Below are 27,272 nucleotides of genomic sequence, written 5' to 3' on the forward strand. Positions count from 1 at the left end.
AGAATCCGACCGGCGTATTTCCTTGATGAACGAAGTGGTTTCTGGGATTCGTGCCATCAAAACGCATGCGTGGGAAGATAAGTACAGGGAAAAAACAAAAGACACACGAAGGTAGGATAAAACATATCTAAGCATTTAACTAACTAACGTTCTACCTTAATACATTGACATGTTTAACATAAACTCAAACACCTTATTGGAAAACGAGATGTCTTGGTACGAGTTTAGGAAGGCGTTTCGTGAGAGCATTCCCGTAAGTTCGTGTAAGATAAACAATATATTCACTCATCCTTCTCGGATCCTACAGAACACTTCGGTATTCTCGCTGTAAACAAACCTGGTGCTATATACTGGAATTCAACACAAGTAAAAGTGTTTTCTTGTTTAATAAGACTTCAAAGATACGCAAGGACTTCCTCGCCGTGTCCACCATCTTGGGAAGACCATGAGAGTGAGCGATGTTTGATTTCTCTCCGATTAATCTGATAGACCGAAGAGACTGACTCGACATCCGAGTTTAGTTCGGCCGACGCTGGGATGTCGGCCTTTGAAGACTAAGTCGTGATCGTGCTTTGTTTCGACTGACCGAGTTTAAACCGATCCTCTGAGAAAATGAAAGTTCTCTTCGAGACTAAGACTATTTTGTATCAGTCGATTAAAATGTTCCTCAATTACCGTTATAAGTATTTTTAAAACCATTTACAGAAACGAATAGTCACGTAACAAGGGCATAAATTCCTGTGGTGCATGTTGACACATGACCAAAATATTTTTGGGATCACTTTCTTGGGGAGCTTGGAAACCAGGCTTGAATTGGTAGCCTAGCCTTCTCGCAATAGCGAAATTTTCATAGAATTTCCACTAAAAATTTTTGAGTATCAGATGTTGTCAGTAAAAAAAAACTTGGAAGCCTCAAATGTGCGTGTTTATTAAGACGCGTGCCGTAAAGGCTCATGGAATACAGAAATCGTACTAAAGCCGGTAACGACCTCTTTAACGCAGAAATTACAATATTTTCTACACCTGGAGACCATATGCATTAATTAGGTCTTTTATGTGTGACTGCATAACCCGTTGTGACTTATGCGTAGCTTTCAGCGCCGTACTTCGCAGTGGGTCATACCCCTTTCAGTTCCAAGCTCGAAATACGAGCTCCCTTCACCTACCCAGTTCATCACACAAGGGAAAGCGCAAAGATCCTTTCGTTAGGCCTTGCCGAATTGCTTTTCTTAGCTTTTCAATAAAGCTCCGTTTGGTCCCCTATATCCATACAGTCAACTCTCTCTAAAACGGACACCGTCGGGTCCGGCTCCAACTGTCCGTGTTAGAAAGGTGTCCGTCTTATAGGGAGTTTAGTTACAGTAAAATGACTTAAAAACGGCAGCCGGACGGGACCAACATCAGGTGTCCGTCTTATAGAGGTGTCCGTTAAGAGAGAGTTGACAGTACCCAGGAGACTGCACCTTACAACTATCTCTCTTTTCCAATAAAACTCTTTGGTTACAATACCAATAGCTTTTCGCTTGAAATCAGTTTTTCTTCTGCATGAGGTTTCTGAAGTACTCATTACTGAAACCTTGTTTTGGTTCATTGCCACTTTTTGCCTCAGTCTTTTCCCCGCCCGACTGATTCGAGTTCTGCGAAGAAGGAGCTGGTGCCGACGATGCAGTTTTCTGTAGTGACCTGGGAAGGAGTTGCAGCTGGGTTCGTGCGCGCCCACGACTACAACAAAAAGAACAGCGGTCAGAATGTTATTTTTATGTTGTTATTTGTGGTAACCTGCCATGCGAGGAGGTGAAAAGGGGCAGAATCATTATTATTATTAAAAACTAGCAATGGTATATTGCAATTTTTGCGTTTTGATTGGTTAAAGGCAATGGTATATGAGCTCATATACCATTGACCACAAATATGGGTACGCGTCAACGAAAACAGCTGGGGAGCCCAAATATTGCAATTCTTTGGGTGTTTTTTAATAAAACAATTATTCCACTCGCGCTTGTTGGTTATGAGGTTGTTATAGCCAACTCGGCGCAACGCGCCTTGTTGGCTATCTACCATCTCATATCCAACGCGCGCTCGTGGAATAATTGTTAATTATCTGGTGAAAATGAAATTCCGTGGACTTTTGAAGCCCAAGTAATGTTCATTCACAGGCCTTGATTGTCAACAACATTCAGGATATATTTTAAGAAAAGGCGTTACGGGTGGTTTATTTTCAAACATTCATCATAAATGTTGAAAATATTTCATTGTACGTAATCCGTCTTAATCATTCTCGGTTTCAAAAACTATAGATCTTCATCAATCCGACCCCAGGTAGCTTATAAGGTTTCCCCAAACGAGCATCCCTGCCCGGCACCGCAACAGGGTACCCAGTGCAGATAGGAAAAGTAAATAAAAACAGTCACGTGTTCGTACCTTCCCGGCTGTTCTTTCGTTCGTTGCTGTTGGTCAGATCCCAGGCTGCCTCGGTTTCCTGCTCGGTGGATTTGACAAAGCAACTGAAATTTGCCTGTCTCCGAGCATAGTTCCGTCCAGCGCTAGGATGGCTGCTGACGCCTCGGTCTGATAACAAACATACGGCATAAGTGCAGATACGTGTTTGTTATATAAAATACAGTAAATTAGAATACAGTTTGGATACTGCGCTCTCTTTGATTGGCTAAAAACCTGCGATATATCATGGTTTAATATACAATCTTCGTTCTCTGTCCAAAATCCCGCGCGTTTAAATTTTTTTTTACCCCCCGGGGGTTAAAAAAAAACAAAACATGAAAACCGTGTTTTATTATTTCGTGGGCGTTAAATATTTACATGAAGCATGTTAAGAAGCCAAAGCCATGTATTATACTGTCATAAAACACTCCTGTATTATGAGAACTCCTAGAAATGAAAAAGCCAAGCCAACTTAGAGACCGAGGACGACGTACTTTCCACCAATCTGAAACAAGTAATTCAGGTTCGGGGTCGCCTTTCAAGCAACTAGCAAAGTGCGCCCTCTTCCTTCTTCTCTCTGTGCCCCCTATTACAAGCATTTTATTCAGAAGCAAATCATGATTTCTTTTCGTTTCTGCTGTGTAAAGAGAGGCTGCTAAACGTTAATTGATCGCTTACCTCTTGTTCGTACTCTATATAACCAAATCCTTTCGGTTTACCGGCTCGGTTGGTCACCAGCCGGACTTGGTTCACTTTACCATGCTTAAATGAAACAGAGAAATTAAGGATTAAAAATTATTGAAAACATTTAAAAACAGAAAGATGAGTTGACCACACTTCCCGAATATAGGTCGATGAGGAAAAAAAGTAATGAAAAAAAAAAACTATGGAAATCAGAAAAAAGCAAAGTGGCTGAAGGTGCGTTTCTTTTGGGGAGGAAAGACTGCATGTGTGACGAGCGAAAAAAACGTTTAGTAGCAGGATAGTCATCTTGCTCTGGGGGGCGGGGGAGAGACCCTGGGAACGAGGTTGAACGCTTCTAAGAACGTGGCTAAAGGGTCTCTTTCGCAGCCGTAACTTGATTCGTCACGTAGCCTCCTTCGCAGACCTTCTTTTGGCGAGGAAAGACTGTGTGACGAGCCAAAGACGTTTCGTAGGAGGCTAGTCGTCACGCAACGCTTCTCAGAACGTCACGTAATGCTTTTGAGAGAAGCATCGCGTGACGTCTCAAATAACGGCTTCCAAAGTGACTACAGCACTATACAGAAGATTGACTAGATTAACGCTATAGATGTATCTCGTGTAGAAATGTGATTGCTGATACGAAAAAAACCTTACCTCTTTGAACAAATTGTCCAAATCTGACTCTTTAGCGTCGAATGGAACATTCGAGACAAACAGTGTTTTCTTGTCTAGTGAAGTAGGAAACTGTACAGGAGACAAAAACATTAAATTAAGGCGAAACCCACCAGGACTTCGAGTATTAATTGGACAAAATTATGTATCAAAATTATTTACATCTCATTGTAAACTTCTGTGTTGCTGTTTCAAATATCTTATCAAAAGAAATCATTTCTAACAACACCAAAACTTCGGAAACAAATTTCGAAGTTCCACTGAATTCCACAGAATCGCTTAAAAGACGATAGCTACACGTGAGATTTTACCTATAGTTTACATGTTTCCTGTGAACTTTGAAATTCATTTTGTCAGGCTCTGATGGTAAGAAAACAATGTTGGCGCAATAGAATTTAATTTCTGGAACTTGATTTTTGTCCAACTAAAATTAATTAATATTATTCGTTTTTCTGATGGATTCCGTCTTAAACATTCTGTGTTCTCTTCACAAGAGGAATTTCATTTGCCGTTGATTAAATCTTTTCCCGCAGTGGTACAAGTCCGTTCTTAGTGATCGGAAAAGCAAGTCGGAACCTGATGACAAATGACAAAATTCCACATGTAAAAACGTTTCTTGTAATCCTTCAATCACAATTTAATATTGAAACCCATAAACCCAAATCCAATCTGAAGAAATGGGAACCTTTACTCCCTCTCTTAGGCTCAAATTAATTCTTTTAATTTAGATGAAAAAAATCGCTTTATTCCTTCATATTCTTCCCAACACCCCAAGACGTTGAGGCTATCGTTCTTTTTTTCGCACTGCCCAACAAAATTTCTGAGTTATACTTTAAGATGAATTGCAAAATATTTCAATATACATATATTTTTTTTTATTTTTTTGTTATATTTCAAATCAATTAAGTAATAATAATAATAATAATAATAATAATAATTTTAATTTATATAGCGTTATTTTTTTTTTCTGTTAAATAGCGCTTTACATCTTATAAAAATAAAAATAAATTTTTAAATATAAAAAATATTTTAAAAAAATATTTTTTTTTTTTTTATATTTAAAAAAAAGAGTGTGCCGACGAAGACCACAGGAGGAAAACAACGGCGCCCACAAAACACCGCCCCCCGGGGGCGAGGGAGGAAGAACATTAATATAATTGAAACTGTAACCTATTTTGATTGTAAGCAATTGTAAGTTATGTTCATACTTGGTGCCTGGGCACGGTGCCCGAGTACGATTCTTGCTGGGCGCTAATGTGAACATACTATTTTTCAACCTCGTTCCCAGGGTCTCTCTCCCCGCCCCCTCTCTCGCTCTTGGGGGCGGGGAGAGAGAGAGAGACCCTGGGAACGAGGTTGACTATTTTTTCAAGTACCCACGCCATAATTCGGGCACTTAATGGTACTTGGGTACTTTGATTTTCTGTGTGTGAACACGACGCTATTTTACGCCAGTGCCCAGGTACCAGTGCTCAGGCACTAAGTGTGATGGCTGTGTTCACACTTAGTGTCTGGACACGGGCCCGGTGTACTATTCTTGCTGGGGACTAATGTGAACACACTATTTTTTCAGGTATCCACGGCAGAATTCGGTGCAAAGTCGAGACATTCACGGTACTCGGGGTACTCGGGCACCTATCGGTACTTAGGTACTTTGGTAGTCTGTGTCTGAACACAACGCTAATTTTTGCCGGTGCTCAGGTACCAATGCTCAGAAACTAAGTACGAACACGGCCTAAGTATCAAACGCACCTCACTCAAAACAAGACACGACCAACCTTAAATTGCGTTGGGGTTTTAGATTTGTCCACTGACGGCGAAATAAACATGGGTCTCCCGTCCAACTTGGTTCTGTCCATGGAAAGGGCTGCTTGAACTGAGGACTAAATTGAAATAACAGGAAAAAAAACAGTTTTGGTTCACTAAAGCTTCAGGAAAAAAAATACACAAAACATCACACTGCAAAGTTCAATAACATTGTTCACTTCAGACCTGGTTCTTAAACTCGATGTAGGCGAATCCTTTTGATTTTCCCATCTGGTTCTTGACCAGGCGAATCTCGGTGATTTCTCCAAGCTGGAATGAAAACAGATATAGGTAGCCCTTCATTTCATCACAAATCTTCATCTTCTAAGAACTTGATAACAAGGTTAGGTCACAAAAGTAGAATTCAGAACGATTTCCGAGAAATACATATGTGGTGCATATTTTGAACACTAAAAGACTGTTCTAAACATACTTGATTCCACCCTCTCGAAAAAACGCCATTCTCGACGCAGATCTGAGGCCCTGCCAGGGGGGGGGGGGGGTTTCCCGTGTCGCTTGTCTAAATTTAAAAATGTCCCATGTCGCTGTTTTATCGCCCTTCGTGTCGCTGTCGGTAATTAAATCGAAGGAAAGTTGCTTGTCCTTGTCGAAATTTAAGTTTTTTCATAAGGGTTGTCGTTTGCCGCGATTCTATTTTATGTGCTGTCGCTACTTTTTGGGCCATGTCGCTTGTCGGAATTAACCCTGGCAGGGCCTCAGATCTAGCTATAGGGGCCCGTGTTCTGCCAGCGAATGGCTGTTACTTGCATGGGAAAATTCAAAGCCAAGCAAAAACAAACCAGAATGCAAGTCACTGCATGATCTCTGTAGAATTAGTTCATCAGTATGGAATTTTTCGGGCCAAGTCTCAGTGGTCTTTCGAGCGCGGGCAAAGGATTAATCTCCTGAAGATGTACATGTATGTTAACGCAAGCGATACGACGTGAAACGCTGTTTGCTCCACATACTAAACAACAACAAAAGAAACGCATACCGATAAGAAAGTCTCCTTTAAGCGATCCTCGTCGATTGAAAACAGCAGGTTACTAACAAAAACAGTGTTTGGATCTTTTGCACTGCAAAGAAAAACAAGAATTAACATTTTAACTCAACGCGTGATAAAACTTTTCTTTTGAATTGCTGGTTGTCTTTGTATAGAGTCTAAATTGTTTTGCTTTGACGGTTTGTAATCCGTCCCAATCTCTCTCAGCCTTTAACATCCTCGTTTAAGTAGACTATTAGTTTGAAGTCTCGTCGCATTTCAAGATCGCGTTCTCCAATGTAAAAATGACTTCCAACAGACCATCTATAGGAGCAATGTCATGATATTTTAAGTCATTTTTCTGATTACTTCCAACTTGATGAAAACCTCAAAATAATAGTTTTTTAATGAAGAAAAACAACAAGGACTAATAAAAACCCGAAAATAACCAAGGATGGTTTTAACTGACTAAGATTAAGACGGATTACCCAAGACAAACTTGAAAAAACTTGCCAGTTTTTTCAAGCTGGGTTGTCCGTGACGTAGCTCCTTTAAGGACGGTGCCTCCTTTTGTTACTGCGCACACGTTCTGCGCATCACGGATGTTTTTATAGCCATTCTCGTTCCCAGAGCCTCCGTTTCTTTTGGTCACGTGGTCGGCGAAACGGACGTGTCATGTCATTTAAAAAATACGCGTGGCCCTGGGGAAGAGGATGGCTAAGGATGGCAAATTCGGATTTTTGCGTATTGGCTGTGTGTTTGTTCGCTTTCGCCGGTCGATTTACAGGATATACAAAGACTGTAGAAGAAAGTGTAATGAAACAGTTTACTTGTATGAAATCACGGAAAAACAGGTGAAAATAAGTTTATTTGCCGGAGCAGAAAACCTGTGATGTGCAGAACGTGTGCTAAGTGACAAAACAAGCTAAGAAGCGAAAGCGTTCGCACGGCAGAATCTTAGCGAGAAGAAGAATAACTAAACAAGATTACATGCGCACCCTTTATTTTGTTTTGCAAAAGAAAAAGATCAATGGCATTTCAGTTCAAATGCTCACGTGGGGCTTGTATGCATTTCGCTGAAAGTGTAACTTAATTTAGTGCTCTAACCTATCATGTGAAATTTTCGCAGTGGTAGATGGCTCCCCTGTTGTAGTCATCGGGTGAGATGTTGAAGGAACGTTACTTTCTTTGTCAACTAACAACAAACGAAAACAAAGTCAAAAAACAAGAAACCCTTCCAGAACATGAACATTAAGCAAAATCACAGGTGGGAGAGTGAGAGAGGAGGGGGGAGGAGAGAATTTGAATCTTACTGTTGGGTCTCTTGGCAGCTGGTTCTCCTGAATCTTGGTCCCTCTGTTTAGTTTTCTGATTTTTGTCTCCAAAGGAACTTTGATCCGAAGCCTGTTGGTAAAAGGAAAACGGTGCCCATCAGTCGGAAGAAAGCCCTTCTGAAGGGGCGAGGCGGGGGCTTGGTCAAAATTTTAAACTTGTCCAACCCTAGTACATTATTAAGATGGAATCCGCCAGGACTTCGAGTAGTTATTGAACAAAATTATGTACCAAAATTATTTACACCTTATTGCAAGCTTTTGTGTTACTGCTTCAAATATCTCATCAAAAGAAATCTTTTCTAACAACACCAAACACGAACACCAATTTTGAAGTTCCACTGAATTCCACTGAATCGCTTAAAGACGATTCTTCAAAATGGCTACACATGGGATTTTGCCTATAGCTTGTGAACTTTGAAATTCATTTTCTCAGACTCTGATAAGAAAGTGTTGTTGGTGTTGTCACGGAAAATTACTTACATCTTTACCTTTTATTAAGGGTAGGGAATAACGCAATAGGATTTAAAATATTCTGGTACTCGATTCATCTACATCTACATCTACATATAATTAGGTCGGTAAAAATCTTAAGATATTACACCAACCGTTAAAAACTAAAATGAATGTTAAAAATGTTAAAAACTAAATAAAACTAATACAATAAAATATTAAAAACTATTAACTAACTTAGATTTAAAACTATTTATAGACGTTATATTTACAATATCATCTGGAAGGGAGTTCCATTCACAGATTGTTCGTGGGAAAAAAGAAAATTTAAAAACATCTTTCTTTGACCTAGGAACTAAAAATTTAAAATCGTGACTCCCACGGGTTCTTCTTTCATAATTTGGTTTAAGATGGGCAGCTACTGAGAAATCGGTCAGGTTGTGGGAGAGTTTATACATAAAAGATAGTCTAGCGATTTTCCGTCTGGTGGCTAGGGTTTCCCAATTAAGTTCCTGAAGCATATCTGTCACGCTTGCATAGGTCTAGCTTTATAGGTCTAGCATTGTCTAGCTTTAATAAATATTACTCGACTTCCTGGTGGATTCCGTCTTAAATCTTTACCTTTCTCTTCTTCATTTCCATCTTGGCTTTTTTCTGCTCCACTTTCTTGGCGGCCTTTCTTTCAGCATTTGCATGTTTTCTTTTCTCTTGAGCTTCTTCATCAGCTTTTGCACGTGCAACTTCTTTTTCAGCAACCTTTACAAAACAAATCGCTTAATCAATTAATCAACAGGCAAGCAGCCAGTCAGGCAGTCAGTTAGGTAGGCAGTCACTCAGGCAGGCAGGCAGGCAGGCAGGCAGGCAGGCAGGCAGGCAGGCAGGCAGGCAGGCAGTCAGGCAGGCAGGCAGAAGTCACACAGTCAGATAGGCAGGCAGGCAAGCAGGCAGGCAGTCAGGTAGTGACTCACGCAGGCAACCAATCAAACAGTCAGTCAGGCAGGCAGGCAGTCAGTTAGACAGTCAGTTAGTAAGTCAATTAATTAGTCATTGAATTATTTATCCTTAAATACAGCTTGGAAGAACTTGGAAGAATTCAGTCATAATTCTGTTCATTTAATTTCTTTCAAAGACTCCCAACACTACTCCTTTGAGGGAAAACGCTTTTTCTGGAAAATCCTTGCAGAACCACTCGAATCTCAAGTAGAAGATCAAGGTAGATACACGAGTAAATACTAAGTATTTGGCCTGCTCTCCTTTGACTACAGTCTCCTTCATAACGCCTCTCCTCACAAGTGGCCGTTGGAGTGGAGGCAGCCAACACAACGGCTGCGAAGGAAACTTCTTTGACTTAAGGGACATAAGTTGCGATAAAGCTGCTTTTCCTAAGTACAAAATTACCAAGTTGCAAAAGCGTAGCTTTTTTAACACACCTTCTGTCTTCGTTCATTGACTCTTAAAAGTTGTACACGGCACCTCGAAAATGCTGCATCCCAGTCTTCCAACGTCCCTACAAAGGTACAAACATACTGTCGATCTCAAGAACATTGCAAGGTTAAAGAAAGTCCAAAAAAGACTTGATTATGTAAAACAGTACTCGACAAATGACACGAACCCGTTAGGAAGTAAGGACGAGTAACAATGGTGAGAATGGAAATGGATCATGATACGGACAAACCTGAAAACGTGTGAAACACATTTTCAAGTCTGGGTCTAATGTTAACGAAGTTTGCGAAAACTATTTAGTTGCTCCAATAATATTAAGTTGATCCAAGTCGCTTGTTTGGTTTGCAGGGGACCGATATGGAGATACAGAGGGAGCGCGCGGGCTTGAAAATCAAAATGGCGGGCTGATCGCGTTTCGAGCCATTTGTGGATGTAGTGCGCTTTGCGCGCTAACAAGCACGGACAAATGGCTTCGGCGCGGTCTACCACGCGCGTTTTACGTTACTTTTTTGTAAGTGATCAATTCAAATAACTCAATCGACACGAAGGAAAAAACAAACGACTTGGAGCGAGTCTTAAGTTGAAGGTGCTCTCCCTTCAATTTGACTAGAAATACGCTTCTTTCTCTTCTACTTTTTTGGCGTCTGACAGCAACAAACTGCGTAAAACTGCTAAAGCCTTTTTTATCGAAAGCTATAACTTCCGTGGTCTATCATTTTCCTTAGGCTCTACTCACCTTCTTCCCGCTCAAAACTGAGAAGGGCCTGGATCACCATTTCCGGATTATCACTTGCTGACTGTACAGCTCGTTGGAGAACTTTACGACACTTTTTAATGTCACGACAAGACCTGGAAACAAGGTGTTCAAAGGAATAAGATAATTATTTTCGATCTAATGCTTTAGGCCAATTAACAATGAACTTTGATACTGTTAGGGGGAATTAGATGTTATTCACTGCGAAGCAACTGACCTCAATATGTTTGCATACTCAAGCCAGAACTCAGCCTCTCGTCCATGATTGGACAGTATCACATTGTCCCAAAGCCTCTGACATTCTGATATATTTTTAATGTGAAATGCCTGTCATTTGCAACAAAACAATTCTATCAGAATATGGCAACATGTCACGTTTTTCTTCCGCACAAATGTACAATTGTAGTTTATATTTTATTTATTACCTTTACTATAATATATTACATATCCATTTCAGGAGCTACATGTATAAATCTACTATTTCTTCACTCTAGGACATAGAGCAGTTTTCAATTGAGTGTCGTAAAACCAAAACCAAAGTAATTACTCTGGCCAATCACAAAGAACACAGACAACCCAGTGAACCAATCAAAACTCGAAGCAAATACATGTAGCTGGCACGAAGCGCGGGAAAACGTGCGCGAGCGAGTCACGATTGGTTTTGATTTTTGTTCTGATTGGCTGAGAAAGTGGCGCGAGATTTTTAGGCCAATCACTAAGCATAGTAATGCAAAACCAAAGCAAACGCAATTTACTTTCGACACTCAAGTGAAAACCGCTCTAATAACGTAGAATAATAAACTATAGCCTTTTTGTTTTACGTTTACTGTACCTTTTCAGCTAACAGTTCCCTGGACGACATTTTTCCATTCCACATTTTATATATTCACTTTCTTACGGACAGAATTATAGGGCAATGACGATAGATCTCACATCTGACCTTCTTATCAATAACTGTACCTAACCTTTACCCCACTGTGCTGTATTTTGTAACAAGACAGTGGTTCTCAAGTAATTAGGAATCATTTCTGTAGCCTTGTTTGTCCAACTGCTGAGCTATCATAAAACTGAACAGTAGAGATAGTTTCAAGGCCATTTTTTCTAGTTTCTTTAAAAAACGTTCTGCTTGTAACTTGATGTTTCACTTGGCTGCGATCCTTTGACCTTAACACTTTTTTAACAATTTTTTTAATGACCTTAAGACGGAATCCACTAGGAAGTCGAGTAATATTTATTGAAGTTGGACAAAAATCAAGTACCAGATAATTTAAATCCTATTGCGTTATTTCCTACCCTTAATAAAAGTTAAAGATGTAAGTAATTATCCGTGATGACACCAACAACAATTTCTTATCAGAGCGAGAAAATGAATTCAAAGTTCACAGCTATAGGCAAAATCTCACGTGTAGCCATTTTGTAATTCGTCTTTAAGCGATAGTGGAATTCAGTGGAACTCGTTTTTTCATGTCTGTTTTTAAAAAGATTTCTAATAAGATATTGAAGAGTAAAAAAAAGTTTGAAATAAGGTGGAAATAATTTTAATTTGTACAACATTTCTTTTTAGAGTCTGAGAAAATGATATTCAAGTTCGCAAGCTATGGGCAAAGTCACTTTAAGCGAAGAGGAGTGACTCTTTTTTCGATGTTTGTGTTTTAGAAAAGATTTCTCGATAAGATATTGAAGCAGTAACACAAAAGCTTGCAATAAGTGTAAATAGTTTTGGTACATAATTTGTCCATAAGTCCTGGCGGATTTCCTCTTAACCACTTACCTCAAATCTTGCCCAATATCTCTCCAGAAGGTTAGTAGGATCGCCATCATTGCCAAAATCTACCAAGCAAATAAAAAGTTAGGACACAGTCTGAAATAACAGTATTCTGAGTGATAGATAAAAGGGTTCCCACTATGTAAGCTATAGTGTAGCCTGCGTAACTTACAGTCTCTATTGTCGGTATAGCCTGACGTGCTATATCGACTCTTAAAAAACAATATATACCATCCTTTATGTAGAATCACCAGAAACTCTATGGAAAACAAGCAGTAAATTTAATGTGTGTGCTCGTCCGTTACAGAGCCATTTCACACACTAGATCACACTACACTTTGAATACATAATCGATAGCCTTATATTCAAGGACAACAATAACATACTCGCGATTGGTTCACACACTATCTAGAATCCACGCACGTTCGACCGCTCGACACTACAATTTACTTCCATTATATCGACTTTGTGACACGTCAGGCTGCACTGCAGGCTAGCTACATTGTGAATCAGAATTCCCTGTGGCAAACAAGACAAGGGCTGCCCAGTGACATGACTGAGAAGCCAACATTCAACTGGTGCTGAATACCATATCGCTTGTCCTTGGTTGAGAGGCAAAGAAGCTTGCACTGGACCAAGATCAATAGAAAGATATAGTGACAGTCCCAAAGGGATGAAATCAAATAAATCAATTGCTTCATTATTGAAAGGAAATTCTGACTGGATTTCACTGTATAAGTCGACCAGATCAACACTTTACAGAAAAGACCCAACATTTTAACTTACAGTTGTGTAAATATTCCGTTGCAGTTTTAAAAGTCTCTCTGAGGTCTTTCACCTGCTGGCCATCTGTGGAATGTTAAAAGAACCATAAATTTAATCAGGGTTTGCTAAGAGTTTCATTACATTTATTTCAAGCCTCCCACATTTTTAGCCATGGCTCTACTGTCACGGTGATTTTTCTGCTTTTCGGTAGAAAGTACTGAAATTGGCGAAGTACTCTTGCCTGTACACAAAACGCAACTAGAAGTTATAAAGCAAATTGTGTTGAAGAAAGAGGGGAGCCGTTGTTAGTTTTTACCTGTTTTCCAGGCCACCGAGAGCAGAAATTGAAAAAAATCAGCCTAACTTTTACAAGTTGAGATCTAAAGTTTCTCATGTCATCACACAATAATATTACTTGTTTATAGCTTCAGTACACTGGCATAGTCATTTTGAACAAAACTGGACCACTATTTAGGTTTCCATACGTCTTTTAGACTTGCCCCAAGTCGACTCTTTGGAGCGACGAAGTCGCGATAAGTGAGAGACGAAGTCGCGAGCAACGAGCGACGCAAAAGACGACTTAATTACCGGAAACGGACTTTGAGAAAGTCTATACGTCTTTAGGCTATTGAACTTTTGAAGTGAAGTTCGTAATAGTGTCCCTTTAAGTGTTCAGATTAGCCACTTTTGTTCCTAGATCCAAACGTTAGTCAGTCAGAGTGTTTCTAATTTTTAAGTCTGGCTGAATGAAGACCCTGTGTGCAATTATGACCAGCTTTTGAGAAGTGGGGGGGGGGGGGGGTCTTTCATGTGGTACAGTTTTAAAGTGCACTTTACAAGGTGGTATTACACCCGTTTTCAGTCTGCAGAGCGGCTTTCTATCAACATTCTTTTTTCGACTTGCTTAACAAACAAAAGGATTGAAATCCGCCAAACACAGCTCACTAGCATGACCTTCTGAATTTGTGGGCTCATTTGCATGAAACCAACACCGGGATACATCGGTTTTGATTGGCTCATTTCAAACAGTCTATAACATACCCAAAATGTAAACACTACCACGGTAACAATTCCTTTTGTTTTAACTTGATGTACGTTACACTTGCGTACAGAGTGAAATGTTTGGGTGATAACTTCAACGTGACGGCTGATAACACTGGTATTGAGGTTACTGGTACTGAGAATGAAGTTGAGCACTGCTTTAGAGTAATTTTCAATTGAGCGTTGTAAAACCAAAACCAAAGTAATCAGTTTGGTGAATCACAAAGGACACAGGCAATCCAGTGAAACAATCAAATTAAACCACGAAGCAAAAGTGCGGATAAAAGATGTGACTGGTTCTGGTTTTATGTCTGATTGGTTGAGAAAGTAGCACAGGTTTTTTAAACCAATCACTTGGCGTGGTAATGCAACAACAACAATAATAATAATAATAATAATAATAATAATCTTTATTGTTCTCAAGATAAAAAAATACATAAATTATCAAAAGTTACATACAACTCCAACACAAATGTGAATTACTTCCAACACTCAAGCGAAAACCGCTCTATATTACTTCACTAAGATATATCTGCCGCCTGGTTAGCTCAGTTATATCCGCCGCCTGGTTAGCTCAGTTGGTAGAGCGCCGGACTACCGTGCGGGAGGTCTCGGGTTCGAGTCCCAGACCGGACCAACACTCAGGGTCTTAAAATAACTGAGGAGAATATGCTGCCTTTGCAATAGCAACTGCAAATGGTTAGATATTCTAGTCTTCTCGGATAAGGACGATAAACCGTAGGCCCCGTCTCCTGCATCTTCAGTGTTATGGTCAGCAGGGGACGTAAAAGAACCCACACACTTATCGTAAAGAGTAGGGCACGAAGTTCCCGGTGTTGTGGTCTGGTCTTTGCCCATTGTGCCGTTGTACTGTTGAAATGCTCGGAGATATTAGCTATGTTAAAAAAAGCTACTCTACAATCCGAGGGTAAACAAAGTATTCACTATTCACTATTCACTCTTTCATGTGGTACCGTTTTAAAGTGCACTTTACAAGGTGGTATTACACCCGCTTTTAGTGTTACATGCAGAGCGGCTTTCTATTAACATTCTTTTTTCGACTTGCTTAACAAACAAAAGGATTGAAATCCGCCAAACACAGCTCACTAGCATGACCTTCTGAATTTGTGGGCTCATTTGCATGAAACCAACACCGGGATACATCGGTTTTGATTGGCTCATTTCAAACAGTCTATAACATACCCAAAATGTAAACACTACCACGGTAACAATTCCTTTTGTTTTAATTTGATGTACGTTACACTTGCGTACAGAGTGAAATGTTTGGGTGATAACTTCAACGTAACGGCTGATAACAGTCCTGTTACTGGTACTGAAAATGAAGTTAAGCACTGCTTTAGAGTAATTTTCAATTGAGCGTTGTTAAACCAAAACCAAAGTAATCAGTTTCAATTGGTGAATCACAAAGGACACAGGCAATCCAGTGAAACAATCAAATTAAACCACGAAGCAAAAGTGCGGAAAAAAGATGTGACTGGTTCTGGTTTTACGTCTGATTGGTTGAGAAAGTAGCACAGGTTTTTTAAACCAATCACTTGGCGTGGTAATGCAACAACAATAATAATAATAATAATAATAATAAAAATAATAATAATAATCTTTATTGTTCTCAAGATAAAAAAATACATAAATTATCAAAAGTTACATACAACTCCAACACAAATGTGAATTACTTCCAACACTCAAGCGAAAACCGCTCTATATTACTTCACTCAGATATAACTGGTTAGCTCAGTTATATCCGCCGCCTGGTTAGCTCAGTTGGTAGAGCGCCGGACTGCTGTGCGGGAGGTCGTGGGTTCGAACCCCAGACCGGACCAACACTCAGGGTCTTAAAATAACTGAGGAGAATGTGCTGCCTGTAATTCATCTCAATGGTTAGACATCTAGTCTCAGTCTTATAACAGGGGATGTTAAAGAACCCACACACTATCGCAAAGAGTAGGGCACGAAGCTCCCGGTGTTGTGGTCTGGCCTTTACAATTGTGAGTATTACAGTACGTGTAAAGCGCATTTGAACATATACATATGAAAAATGCGCTATATAAATGCATTATCATTTATCATTATATATCTCAGTCAGTAAACCATACCTTCACTCCAGTCATCAACTCTTCTTCTCATGTAATCACAATAACAGTGCCACAACTGAAGATAATCATCACTGGCAGAGAATCCACAACCCAGGCCTGTGTCTAGAGTTTCTGAAACAAGACAGAAAAAACACATCTGTTGAAACACATACACTTTGAAAAAATTTGGAAGTAAAGTCATCTAGTGAATAAATTTATATTTAGTTAACTAGTGGACATCCTACCTTTCACTTTATTATAGTCCTGATTGTTGCGTTCCTAATGCAGAAAGCAATAAATTTATAGTTAATGGTTGAACCCAAGAGCATCAGTAGCTTTTGTTGCGTAGCCTGTTCCAAACATTACGTTAGCAAGGGAGGAGCATAAATAATGGCAATGACAAAAAAGGCAATGGTTCACTCCGACTAACCCTTACTATATTTTTTTCTCATTTGCCTGTCTTTACACTATTCCCCGAATAACCAATCGCCTAGAACAGGCTGATCTGGGTGAGATCATCTAGTTGAGAGAAAATTCTGAATACACTGTTGTAAGTGAATGATACAGTAAAAACCCGCGTATAAGAACACCTATTTTGGCGGTTCAGGCTGATTTGGTTCTTATATAAAGGGTTATAATCTGCAAAATCAGCCTGTAAGTGTTCTTAAGTGTTCTTAAAAAAAGTTTCTTAAAATAAGGAACATACTAGGCTACCAATAGATGAAATCAATATATATGCACACAATTGTATTTTTATTTTAATAAAATTGATAAATCAAGGCAATACTGTACTGTAATTGGGGTGGAACTATTATGTGTGCAATGAAAAGTAGTGTTGATCTTTGATATTTTTCCATATAAGAACAACTTTCATTTTTCAGGCTGAATGTGTTCTTATATAAATGGTACTTTATTTCCTAAAATCAGGCCTGGGTGTTCTTAATCCACTTGTTCTTATATGCAGGTTTTTACTGTATTTCAGCAACTTGAGTGTAAGTCACATTTAGACTGAGTTACTTCCACTTCACTTGTTGAAACTTCAGTCATCAACAGCAGTGCTCTTCAGGATCACCCTCATGCAGATGGTCACAGTAAACAAAATCAAGAAAACAATGTTCTGAGATATAGTAAATTTATTATGTGCTTCTTTACCTTGTTTCCTTTTTCGTGCTTTAGTGCCAAACAACTTTCTATATGTAAACATTAATTGTTTTTACTTAGCTTGATTAGCTTCTTAGTTATCCTGAGTAAATTATCCTAATATTTGTATTAATATGTTTTGTAATTTAAATCTAATTTCCATTTGGTAATAAAGCATGTCTTGTTGTTGTTGTTGCCTAAACACGCTCACTGTTGCATTGGAATTTCAGACTGGTACTGTCAATATTTTAACACAATTTAATCATTGTAAGGAAGGAAAAAATAAATAACTTTACATAAACAAAGATCCATCTGTCCAATCACCAATGCTAAGTGTTAATAAAACGTTTGCACTTTGAATGAATGAAGAAATGTGCCCTACCAGTGCTCTGAGGTAATTCTGCCAGAGAAGGGACACCCAGGGACAGTTTCTCACAGCACGTTCATGAACTGGAAGAACCACTGATGCTATCTTAAGGGTAGAATCCTGGGGAGAAAAGCAAAGATGTCAGTCAGGCATACAAAGGGAAAAAAACCCAATGGGTAGTCTTCTTTGATTGTAGTCATTATTTCAGTCGTCACACAAAAATGCTTCTCTCCAATGATATCTTTAATTATATAAACTGTTGTTATTTATTGGGATTTTGACCAGGGAGAAAAACAGTATCGCAACGTGTGTAAAATTATGATAATTTTACGTGTGTTTGTTATCAACAATCACGTGCTGACACGTCACTTGATGTTTCAATGCTGAATGAGCCAAAGAATATAGACATTAAGTCGAAACATCTTTGGATCTTTGTCGGCACTCTTCGGCAATCTTCAGAAATTTTCAGAAAAGTTTGGAAATGTTCGGAAACATTCGTATGACCTTCTGAAAACATTTTGAAAACCTTCGGAAATCTTCGGAAAATCTTCAAAAACCTTGTAGTAAGTAGGTTTAAAAAATAAACAAAATAATACATGGTTGCTTGGAGATATGAAATTTTTCTACACATGTTTAAATCGATATCTCACTTGCTCGCTGCCCTGACTCATGAGATATTGATTTGAACACAAGGAGATAAAATTTCATATCTATGCACGTGCATGTATTATTCTCTATGTAATTATTCAGCTGTGATATAATCAACTTAATGGAATCAAAACAGTAGGTTTACTCACTAAATAGGAGGTATACTCAGTCCACATGTCCCCTACAAGACAGTTGTCCTTCATAGACCTCTCATACAAACACTGTATTCTTGCTGGATCTCCTTTTTTCAGTTCATATTCCAAGTATGATTTGAATTCAGTGGTCTTTGGAGGCTGTGCTGAACCCTACACAAGATCAAATACATTCACACAACAATAACAACAACATATCAACACTTCAAACTTCTAGCCAATGCAGAATTGCTTGAACATATTTATTTATCATACATGAGTAGGTGTGGTGGACAGATGGTGCATCAGACATATAAGCAATTTTCTGGGTAAAAGGATTGCACTTGTGGATTGGCCACTGCCATTGAGTCAAGATCTTGAGCACAACACTTTACTTTAAAATGCTTCTCTTTACTCAGAAGTACAAATGGATGCCAGTGAATTAGAGGGACAACCTAAACCACCTAACAAAACATTAACCAGTAGCCAATGAACAACTGGCATTCTATTTAGGGGGAGAAGTGACACTTGTAATTTAAACTTCATAATATACAGAAACTGAAGTGAAATGCTGGTTTCATGAGCACTTGTGACTTAATGCACTTACCATTAGTCAGAACTAGCCAGCCTGACCAGTATTTTCGAGAACAGAATTCAGATTTGTACTGTCAAATAAGTCAATGAATAAAATAATACTGTACACTGTTGTGGTGGATTTGTGGGAAAATCTTGTGTAAAAGGCCCACTTCACATTCAAAACCACAAGATTGGCTGGCCACTTCTGACTAATGGAAAGCACCCTTATAAAGCAACAAACTTTGGTTTTGCCAAGTCATTTATTTAATATCAAGTCTTACCAGTGTATCCTCAAAAGGTAGACATTCTTCCAGTTTAGCCAAGGCTTTCTCATAAGCTATCATTACAGCATCAGGAACAGAGTCCTCCAACCAGTCTTCAAACTCTCTTAAGGTTTGCTGCATGCCTAGAAATAGCCAAATGGCAAGTAACAATGTGACAATGCAAATTGCAAGTTACATTTTAACCACAGATTGATCCATACAAATATTCATAGTCTTCCATTGAAATAAACCAGGCAGCAGAGAATTGGCCTGTGCACCCTTCCTTTTTCAGACTGATCTATCTCTATCCGTATTTTCTACTGTTTCCACTGCCACTGTCCAGTTTTTTAGACATCTTTCATTTCTCCTTAAAGATGAATTACAGTCCGTACTGCGCAATCTCGGCTGCAATGTTTATGTGAGCCTCACAAAACAAAGCAAAACTAAAAATTATGTGACAAACTTACCTGTTTCTTCATTATTAACGCCAGATATCCTTGCAGAACAAATAATAACAAGTAGAAGAACCTTGACGCTATTTCAAACCAACGTTTCAGCTCATCGGAAATTCTTGAACGAAGCGAACTGTAATGGCGGACTAAAAAACTTCATGTATGCTGTCAACGAAGTGTAACGTTTTAACAAATTCAAAACAAAAACGAAAACAAACCCCGAGTCTGCGCAGTACGGACTGGAAATCAGCTTTACGTTCCCATTTGATAGTACTAAGAGAAGCTTACATTATATACAGCACATATACAGTTTAAAATCTTTTTGGTTGGTGGTGCATGGCTACCATAATTATGTTTGCTCTGCAGGGGTTCTCTCCTTCCTTAAAGGCCACACAGAAGTTACTGCCTGACTTGAAACTTCAAAGGTCCTCATATCATAAAACTCCTTTACCCCAAAAAAGCTTTAATTTGCACCTCTCCATTAAATTATATTATACCTGATTACCCCCCTTTTTTGCAGGTCAGTAGCCCAGTATAATAATATTTAATAATCATCAAAAAACTCTTATGCACCTAAAAGGGGAACAGCTAGTTGCCTTTTAAAGACTGACATCACTCTTTCCTTTTGAGAGGAACTGCGGAAAAAATAGAGGATTTGTTGGTAAAGGGCACAAGACCTACTGCATTATATGGACATTGAGCAGTAGTTAAAATACAAGTGACAACTGATAAAAGTTTGCAACTTGATAAACCCTTGCTAAGTGCCTTTTTCTGAGTCAGTATTTTAGTGTCTTGAGAATTTATAATTTTACTGTGGGGCTGTCTTTAAGTTTTTAAAAGGCAGCCATTACATTAAAGTTATCACCCATAGCATCTTAGCCCATAACATCAAGTGAACGCAGCCATAACAGGTGTTATGGGTTACGGGCCTTAATGACAGCCCTACATGTATTGAGTAGATTTTCTCCCCCTAAATTGTTTGTCAATAAACTAATTTTATCTAGGATTCATGAGACAGTGCTCTTTATGCCTATCACACAAGTTTATTTACAACAATAATTTAATTTTTAATTTTCCTGTCCCATTTGAGCAGGTTTTTACCCCCCCCCCCCTCCCCTTAATTTTATGTCTTTATAATAGATTTTTTTCTAGACTCCAAAGGGTGAAACTGACTTACATTTTCTCTACCATGGTCTCTTTGTTTTCCTCTGTCACCATTTGCTGTTCCAAACAAGATCAAAATAAACAGATCACTTCCAATCAGGGAACAACAGAGAAGAAACTATTACAGTCGAAGCTCTCATAAGGGGACCCCCTCGGGGCGCGCAAAAATTTTTTGGGGGGGGCCCTTGAGGTGTTTTTTTAGGGGCCCCGGGGTGGAGGAGAAGGGGGGGGGGCCCATTTTTTGTTTTAAATATAAAGGGGTGAAGGAAAAAAAAAAAAAAAAAATTTTTATAAAAAATTGATTTTTTATTAAAATTTTTTTTTTTTTTTTGGGGGAAAAAAAAAAAAAAAAAATGGGGGGGGGGGAGAGGAAAAAAAAAAAAAAAAAAATAAAAAGAGATTAGACTGTATAACAATAGCCATGAACATTGCATTTTTCAGAAGAAGTCTCAAGTTTGGAATTATTGTTCAGAAAGTTAAAAGGCTTTCTGGGGCTATCACTGCAGGATAAGTAAGAGCAAACTAAAAGAATCCAACCATCAGCAAAAAGTTCTTAGAAAGCTGAATATTAGCCCTCACCTCGAGAGATTCCAAAATATCTGCTTCAAACTCTCTATAGCCTTCCCATATTGATGAACCCTAGAGCAAAACAAACAATCAAAACACACAAACAAAAATCCCCCTCTATAAGAGAAGTCCTAGTCAACCTGATGTTATGGTTAAAATTTTTAAGATTTTATTAATAATAATAATAATAATAACTTTATTTAACGAGGGTAAAAACACTTTACAGTTAAAAACTGAGAAACTAGTGGCCCTCATTATATTATACAATTAAAATGACTAAAAACAAAGTACTAAAATAGAGTTTAACTTAAGAAATAGAGAAATGGTCGAGACCTACGTAAGATTCCTTAAGGTAATTTACATAATTATTTTTAAAAAGCTTAACATTCTGACTAGATCTAATGTTAATAGGGAGCTTATTCCACTCTTTCACTGCCGTGACCGCAAAAGTCCTTCCTCCCTCGGTTTCACGCGAGTATTTCGGGCATCTCAGGGTTATGCTTCCATGCCTCGACTGTCTCGTAGACAGTTGAAATTAACGACAGTTATTAAGCCGTTGTCTTATGGTATCGACCTAGTAATCTTCTAACCTAACCTAACCGTCCTACTAATTAAATAAAAGTAATAATTTTTTTTTAAATAGAATACTTCACAGAAAGTGCCCACATACAGTATTTTCAAACAGCTTGGTGAAGTATCAGAAATCGAATCGGTGAGTGCAGCGAATAAGTGAGATGTCTGAATCTAAAGTAATGAGTGCATTTAAATACTGTACAAATCACTTTCCATGTGGTATTGTATTTATTAAATAAATACTGAGATTGAAAACCCTTAGTGTTGTCCTCAGTCAGGATACTCCAAGCAAGTAATTTCTGTATAAAACTTCAAAAAAAAATTACCATCTTTATTATTTACTTCAATGTCTTTGATGGTAAATGGCACAGCAGCTTTATATCTGTTTCCACAACCTGCCTTTTTGGTTCTTTTTGTTTTGATTGTAGATTGAGATACTGTATTTGGCATATGTTACTTCAGATTTTTGGTGACCAAGTGTTGGCTAATTAAATTTTTGTTATGCAGCACCAAATGAAATTCTAGATCTGACTCACCCTTTAAGGTGGCCGACCCAGCTAGTGATACCTATCACGAAACCCCAAAAGAGAAATGACAATCACAATCACGGAACAGACACTGAAATGAAATGGGAGAGAATCACGTGACATGACGCCCAGGCCCGCGAGACCCCACGCGGCGCGGCCCGAGGAGAAGAGAGTCAGACCAAGAATTTCTTTGATGTTTGAGAGGCTTAGCCCTCATTGTTAAATGTCCATATCCGATATCCACCGAGAAGTAGGTGACTGGTGGCTTGTTTGCTCTTTACCTTTTACGCCTCTAGCTCTCGGTTCTCTTGGTGGCCGGTCTGGGCGTTTTTTCTGTTGGGAGGGGGGCCGGCGTTGCAGCTGCTCTTGTTTGCGTGGTGTGTTTGGCTGCGACGCGAGTGTGGGGGGGGGCGGGGCGAGGTGGAGGTGGGGGGGGGGGCGGGGCGGCCGTGGGGGTGCTGGGTCGAGCCACCTTAAGATCTTTTTCATGTACTTACTCAAAGATTGACAGGTTCTATAATTTTTTTTCTTATTTCATGCTACAAATAATAAATTCAAGTCACCAACTGAAGATAAAATACATACATGTATCATTTAGTTAACAAACCTCTGTTACATGCAGACCAGCAGCAATGATAGCTTTTTCAAATGTTGATCTAACTCCCTGAAGACTCTCTTGACCTTCCATAATGTCCATCATAAACTGACAGTACAGGATCCATACTCGCACAGCTAGTAAAAATAAAAAGTCGTTTACCGGTATTTGATAGCAGAGGAAGCAAAAACCAAATATCAGGTAAAATATTAACTAAAGATAGACTTGGATGGCAAACTTCCATATTTTAGCAAGTAACCTTGGCTGTATAATAGAGATTATCAGTGTTGCTCCCTAGGTATTTAAGGCCAGGCAGGCCGCCTAGCTTGATTCGCAGGAAAATCGTTGGCACCTGGCTTAAAATTGAAGAATTAACACAACGTGTTGTTTTCTGCTGGCTGAGGCACGAATTAAGCCGAAAACGTTTTTCTCACACACGGTTGGGAGTCTGGGTGCTAGTGTGCAGGGGGTCTAGGTTACATGATTTTCCAAAGTGTTCAGTTTTCTTGTTGCCGTTCGCCTTGCCTGAGCCTTGCCCACCCACCCATTTTAAGCTCTGTAAGTTTTGTAGTTTTAGGTGTCACAAGTTTTTTTCTCATGTTCGTGCTTGCGATGCTCTTGTTGTGAGCTTCGTTTTTATAGCTACGTTTGTTCAGGTTGTATTCAGGTCACAATTGTTTTTTGATCTCTTTACCCAATATTGCTTGTAATGTTTTGTTACAATCTTGCTATTAATAAAGGTCAGGCGTGCTTCGGCTTGGCATAGCTACCAGTTGTGTGTGAGAAGTAACCTTACTGGAGTGGAACTGGCAGTTCCTATCCATAAGCAAAGACAAAATCACTTATTTTTTTACTGTATTTTCTCACCTTTAGTATCATCATAAAAGTGATTTACCCTTGCATTAATTTTTATGTTAAAACCTGTGAGGGTGATGCATTCATTTCATGGAACGGCATCTACCTTTATCAAATTGCCACAGGAAAACAAGAGCACTTCAAGGTGTCAAACATGGAATACTAAACAAAATTCTCAGGTTCGTGGAAAGAATGGTGAACTCAGCCGACTCGGGTTGCTCAGAACAGAAACTTAAAGCTTCTCAAAGCAAACTTCATGAATTTTTACTCTGGAAAAGAGACAGAGAAATGATAGTAACGTGGGGGAACAAGTTCTGCAAATCAGGTTTTGACATTTTGAAAATCACAGTAAGGGTGGAATACTGCCAAAAATCCTAGGGAGAACACTGATTATACATAATATTTTCGAAATTTTCACACTGAATAAATTTAACATTACTTTAAAAGGTCAATGATTCAGGATAAAAAACCCATACATGTACAATTAAAAATCAGAAAGTCAAACTCTCCAACAATTTTGCTTGCAGCAATACTGGGAATTAGTGCTAAGTTATTATAAGGACTATTAGCCAATCCAGAATTAGCATGAGCTTCAAGCAGTAAGAAATAAAATGATTATAAACTTGTAAGAGGAGTAAAATAAAGTTAACTTTTAACCCTGGATTTGCATTAACATTAAGGTTTTAAAAAATTAAATTCCATTAAACGTGAGGTAAATCCACCTACATTGATAGTCTTTCACAGCTCTTTCAAACAAAGCAAGGACTTTTTCTCTCTGTTCTGGTATAGAAGCCAATGGCATTTCGTCTTTGAGCCACTCTGACCATAGCTCTGAAACAGCAAGAGAATGCAATATATGTCAACTCTCTGTAAAGGGGAAACCCTTGGGACCAACTACAGTTGTCCGCCTTAGAGAGGTGTCTTCCTTAAAGAGAGTTCAGTTAAGACAAACAAGTGAAATTCAGCCAGAACAGCTCCTGCCAAAATTGTCCGCCTTAGAGAGGAGTCTGCCTTTTTACAATGGTTTGCGCTTAGAGACAGTTGAATGTACATGGAAAGTTTCAAGTTGAAAAATGTAAAAGTGGAAATATATCCAATACATAAGTGGACCATAAAAAGTGTCCAGAGAACTGTCTGCTTTCCATTTATAAATGTAACTAGGACTGTCATTAAGTTTTTTTAAGCAGCCATTACATTGAAGTTAACACAGTAGCATTTCACACTGCACCCAAGTGTAATGTTACACCAATCGGCAGCTTCACTTGTAACATCCGGTGAACTCAGCCGTAACAGGTGTTACAAGTTACGGCCCTTATTGACAGTCCTGTGCAATGGGAGGTTAAAGTACATTTCTTTGTTTCCATCCATAGAAAAACATGTCTCATCAAACATTTCAATTTGGTCCAAATTGGGTTCCAACCCCCACAAACTGGGTTTGTGAAGGGTCCCAAAGGGCCCCAAACCAACCCCACCCCCCCCCCCACACACACACACACACACACCTCCCCCTCCCACCATGACTGGGACCATGACTGTGTCTGCTTAGGTATTCACAAGTTGGAGTATCTGTCAGTGGAGGGGCAACTTTAACTAAAAACATAACATGTACCTTCTGTTAATGGGAAGACCTTGCTCATACCCTCCCTTGCATTTCTCACTTTGTCAAGATCACCAGACTCTCTGAGAAGTTTGATCAGTTCAACATGAGAATCATAGTGATATGGATTGCTTGCCACCTGAAAATTTAAAAACAAAACATGATTATCATAATGATGCTGTGGATAAACACACAAATTAGCCACATGCTTTATCTTAAATCAACAGCTTGGTGTGTACATAGTACATACAAGAATGTACACTGCACCTGCCAACTCACTAGGTACCCAAATTATCCAGGAGTCTCCCAGATACACACTGCATCTCTTAGACTCCCAGCCTCCAAGATGGATTCTCCAACAACCCTCCGAGTTTATTTTTTTTCCTTAGTGGCCACAGACTGCCTAAGTTTGGTCACCAGTGAAAAATTTTAGTCACCAAATTAAGCTTACATTTTCAATCCTTCTTTTCAATTTCAGTCATCAGGCTGACAACTTCCATTCCAATATTTAGTAACCAGCTCCAAAATTTTAGTCACCATGCAGGGTTGTCGAACCTCCTACATATGAACGAAGTATGTATTTCCTGATGATTTTAGCTTATTTAAGCCACTTTAAGTGGGAGGGGTGTTAACATGCAATCTCGGCATTGTTATATGGTAGCATCTGTAGAGCTTCCTCGGACAAGGATCTTTTTAAGGCATCACAAAGAGTCACCGTAACATAAAACTGTCTGTCTCCCGAATTTTTGTTAATTTCTGTGAGTTAGCATCTCTGACAGTAAACATTGGTAATGTTTACTGAAAACAGCTGCAAACCCCTAACCCCCCCCCCCCCCTCCCTCCAACTAACCTCACCACAAAATATCAACCAAGAGGAGTGCTAAACAATTTTTTTTTTCTTTTTTTTTAGGATTGCTAAACTAGAAGATACTAAAAAAAACTATATGGTATATAAATGTGCCTATAAACAAAGTGTTCTTAAGTTTATCACCGCATCCGGTCCTTCAATTTATTGATTTTGATTTTCTGCCCTCCTTTCCATACCTATCTCTTCATCACATGCACTCTACATGACTCTACAAACTCTAGCTCATTTTCAACAACGCGTAGGGATTAATTATCAAAACCAGAATAAAACAGCGAATCTTAATCACTAACAAGAAAAATAACTATATAAAACTAAATCTACGCTTAGTTTTGACTGGATTTGGACCAATTCTGACAGCTGTCCACATGCACCGATGCACGCGCGCACAAAGCCTCGTTACCTGGAGCTCAAGCTGTTGAATTCTTGGGTCATGAACTGCCTCGTTACCATCAGAGTCTTCAGAATCTGAGCTGTCACTTCCTTCCCCGGCACCTTCATCCATATTTTCTTCATCCTCTTTCTCCTCAATCGTTGCACTTGCGTTTTCTTCGACTTCCATCTTCGTATTTTCCGCCATATTGAATCTGAGGAGAAGCAAAGGATCATGGGTTGAATAACAAACGCCTGCGATATTTGCTAATGGCGGAAACAGAGGAGTATGCGCAGTAATTTATTCCCCAAAAAAAAACGAAAAAAACAATCCGAAAAAATTTTGGAGATG

At 39.0% G+C, this 27,272-nt stretch overlaps 1 protein-coding gene, 1 non-coding gene and 1 pseudogene across 3 annotated transcripts in view; 1 reads left to right on the forward strand and 2 right to left on the reverse strand.

Moving 5' to 3' along the window:
* The window catches only part of LOC144646231 (transmembrane protein 45B-like), a 113,718-nt pseudogene that overhangs the window by 51,037 nt on the left and 35,409 nt on the right, over positions 1–27,272 (reverse strand). The gene's annotated exons all lie outside the window — the stretch shown is intronic.
* LOC144646166 (spliceosome associated factor 3, U4/U6 recycling protein-like) lies at positions 904–27,269 on the reverse strand. Its single transcript, XM_078505709.1, is given in 28 exon segments — positions 904–1,722; positions 2,422–2,462; positions 2,464–2,568; positions 3,118–3,201; positions 3,778–3,867; positions 5,574–5,678; positions 5,788–5,871; positions 6,596–6,677; positions 7,691–7,778; positions 7,897–7,987; positions 8,989–9,123; positions 9,798–9,874; positions 10,547–10,659; positions 10,782–10,891; positions 12,336–12,394; positions 13,116–13,178; positions 16,250–16,360; positions 16,474–16,507; positions 17,751–17,855; positions 18,533–18,688; positions 19,372–19,496; positions 20,379–20,440; positions 20,983–21,026; positions 21,549–21,608; positions 23,244–23,368; positions 24,813–24,917; positions 25,696–25,822; positions 26,952–27,269. Coding segments are annotated over 28 exon segments (2,751 nt in total). The 5' UTR covers positions 27,129–27,269; the 3' UTR covers positions 904–1,529.
* Trnag-acc (transfer RNA glycine (anticodon ACC)) lies at positions 14,699–14,771 on the forward strand. Its single transcript has one exon. It is a non-coding gene; the product is annotated as a tRNA-Gly (tRNA).

The sequence above is a fragment of the Oculina patagonica genome, chromosome 3 (assembly GCF_052425735.1).
Source record: "Oculina patagonica isolate OP01 chromosome 3, crgOcupat, whole genome shotgun sequence".
NCBI lineage: Eukaryota > Metazoa > Cnidaria > Anthozoa > Scleractinia > Oculinidae > Oculina > Oculina patagonica.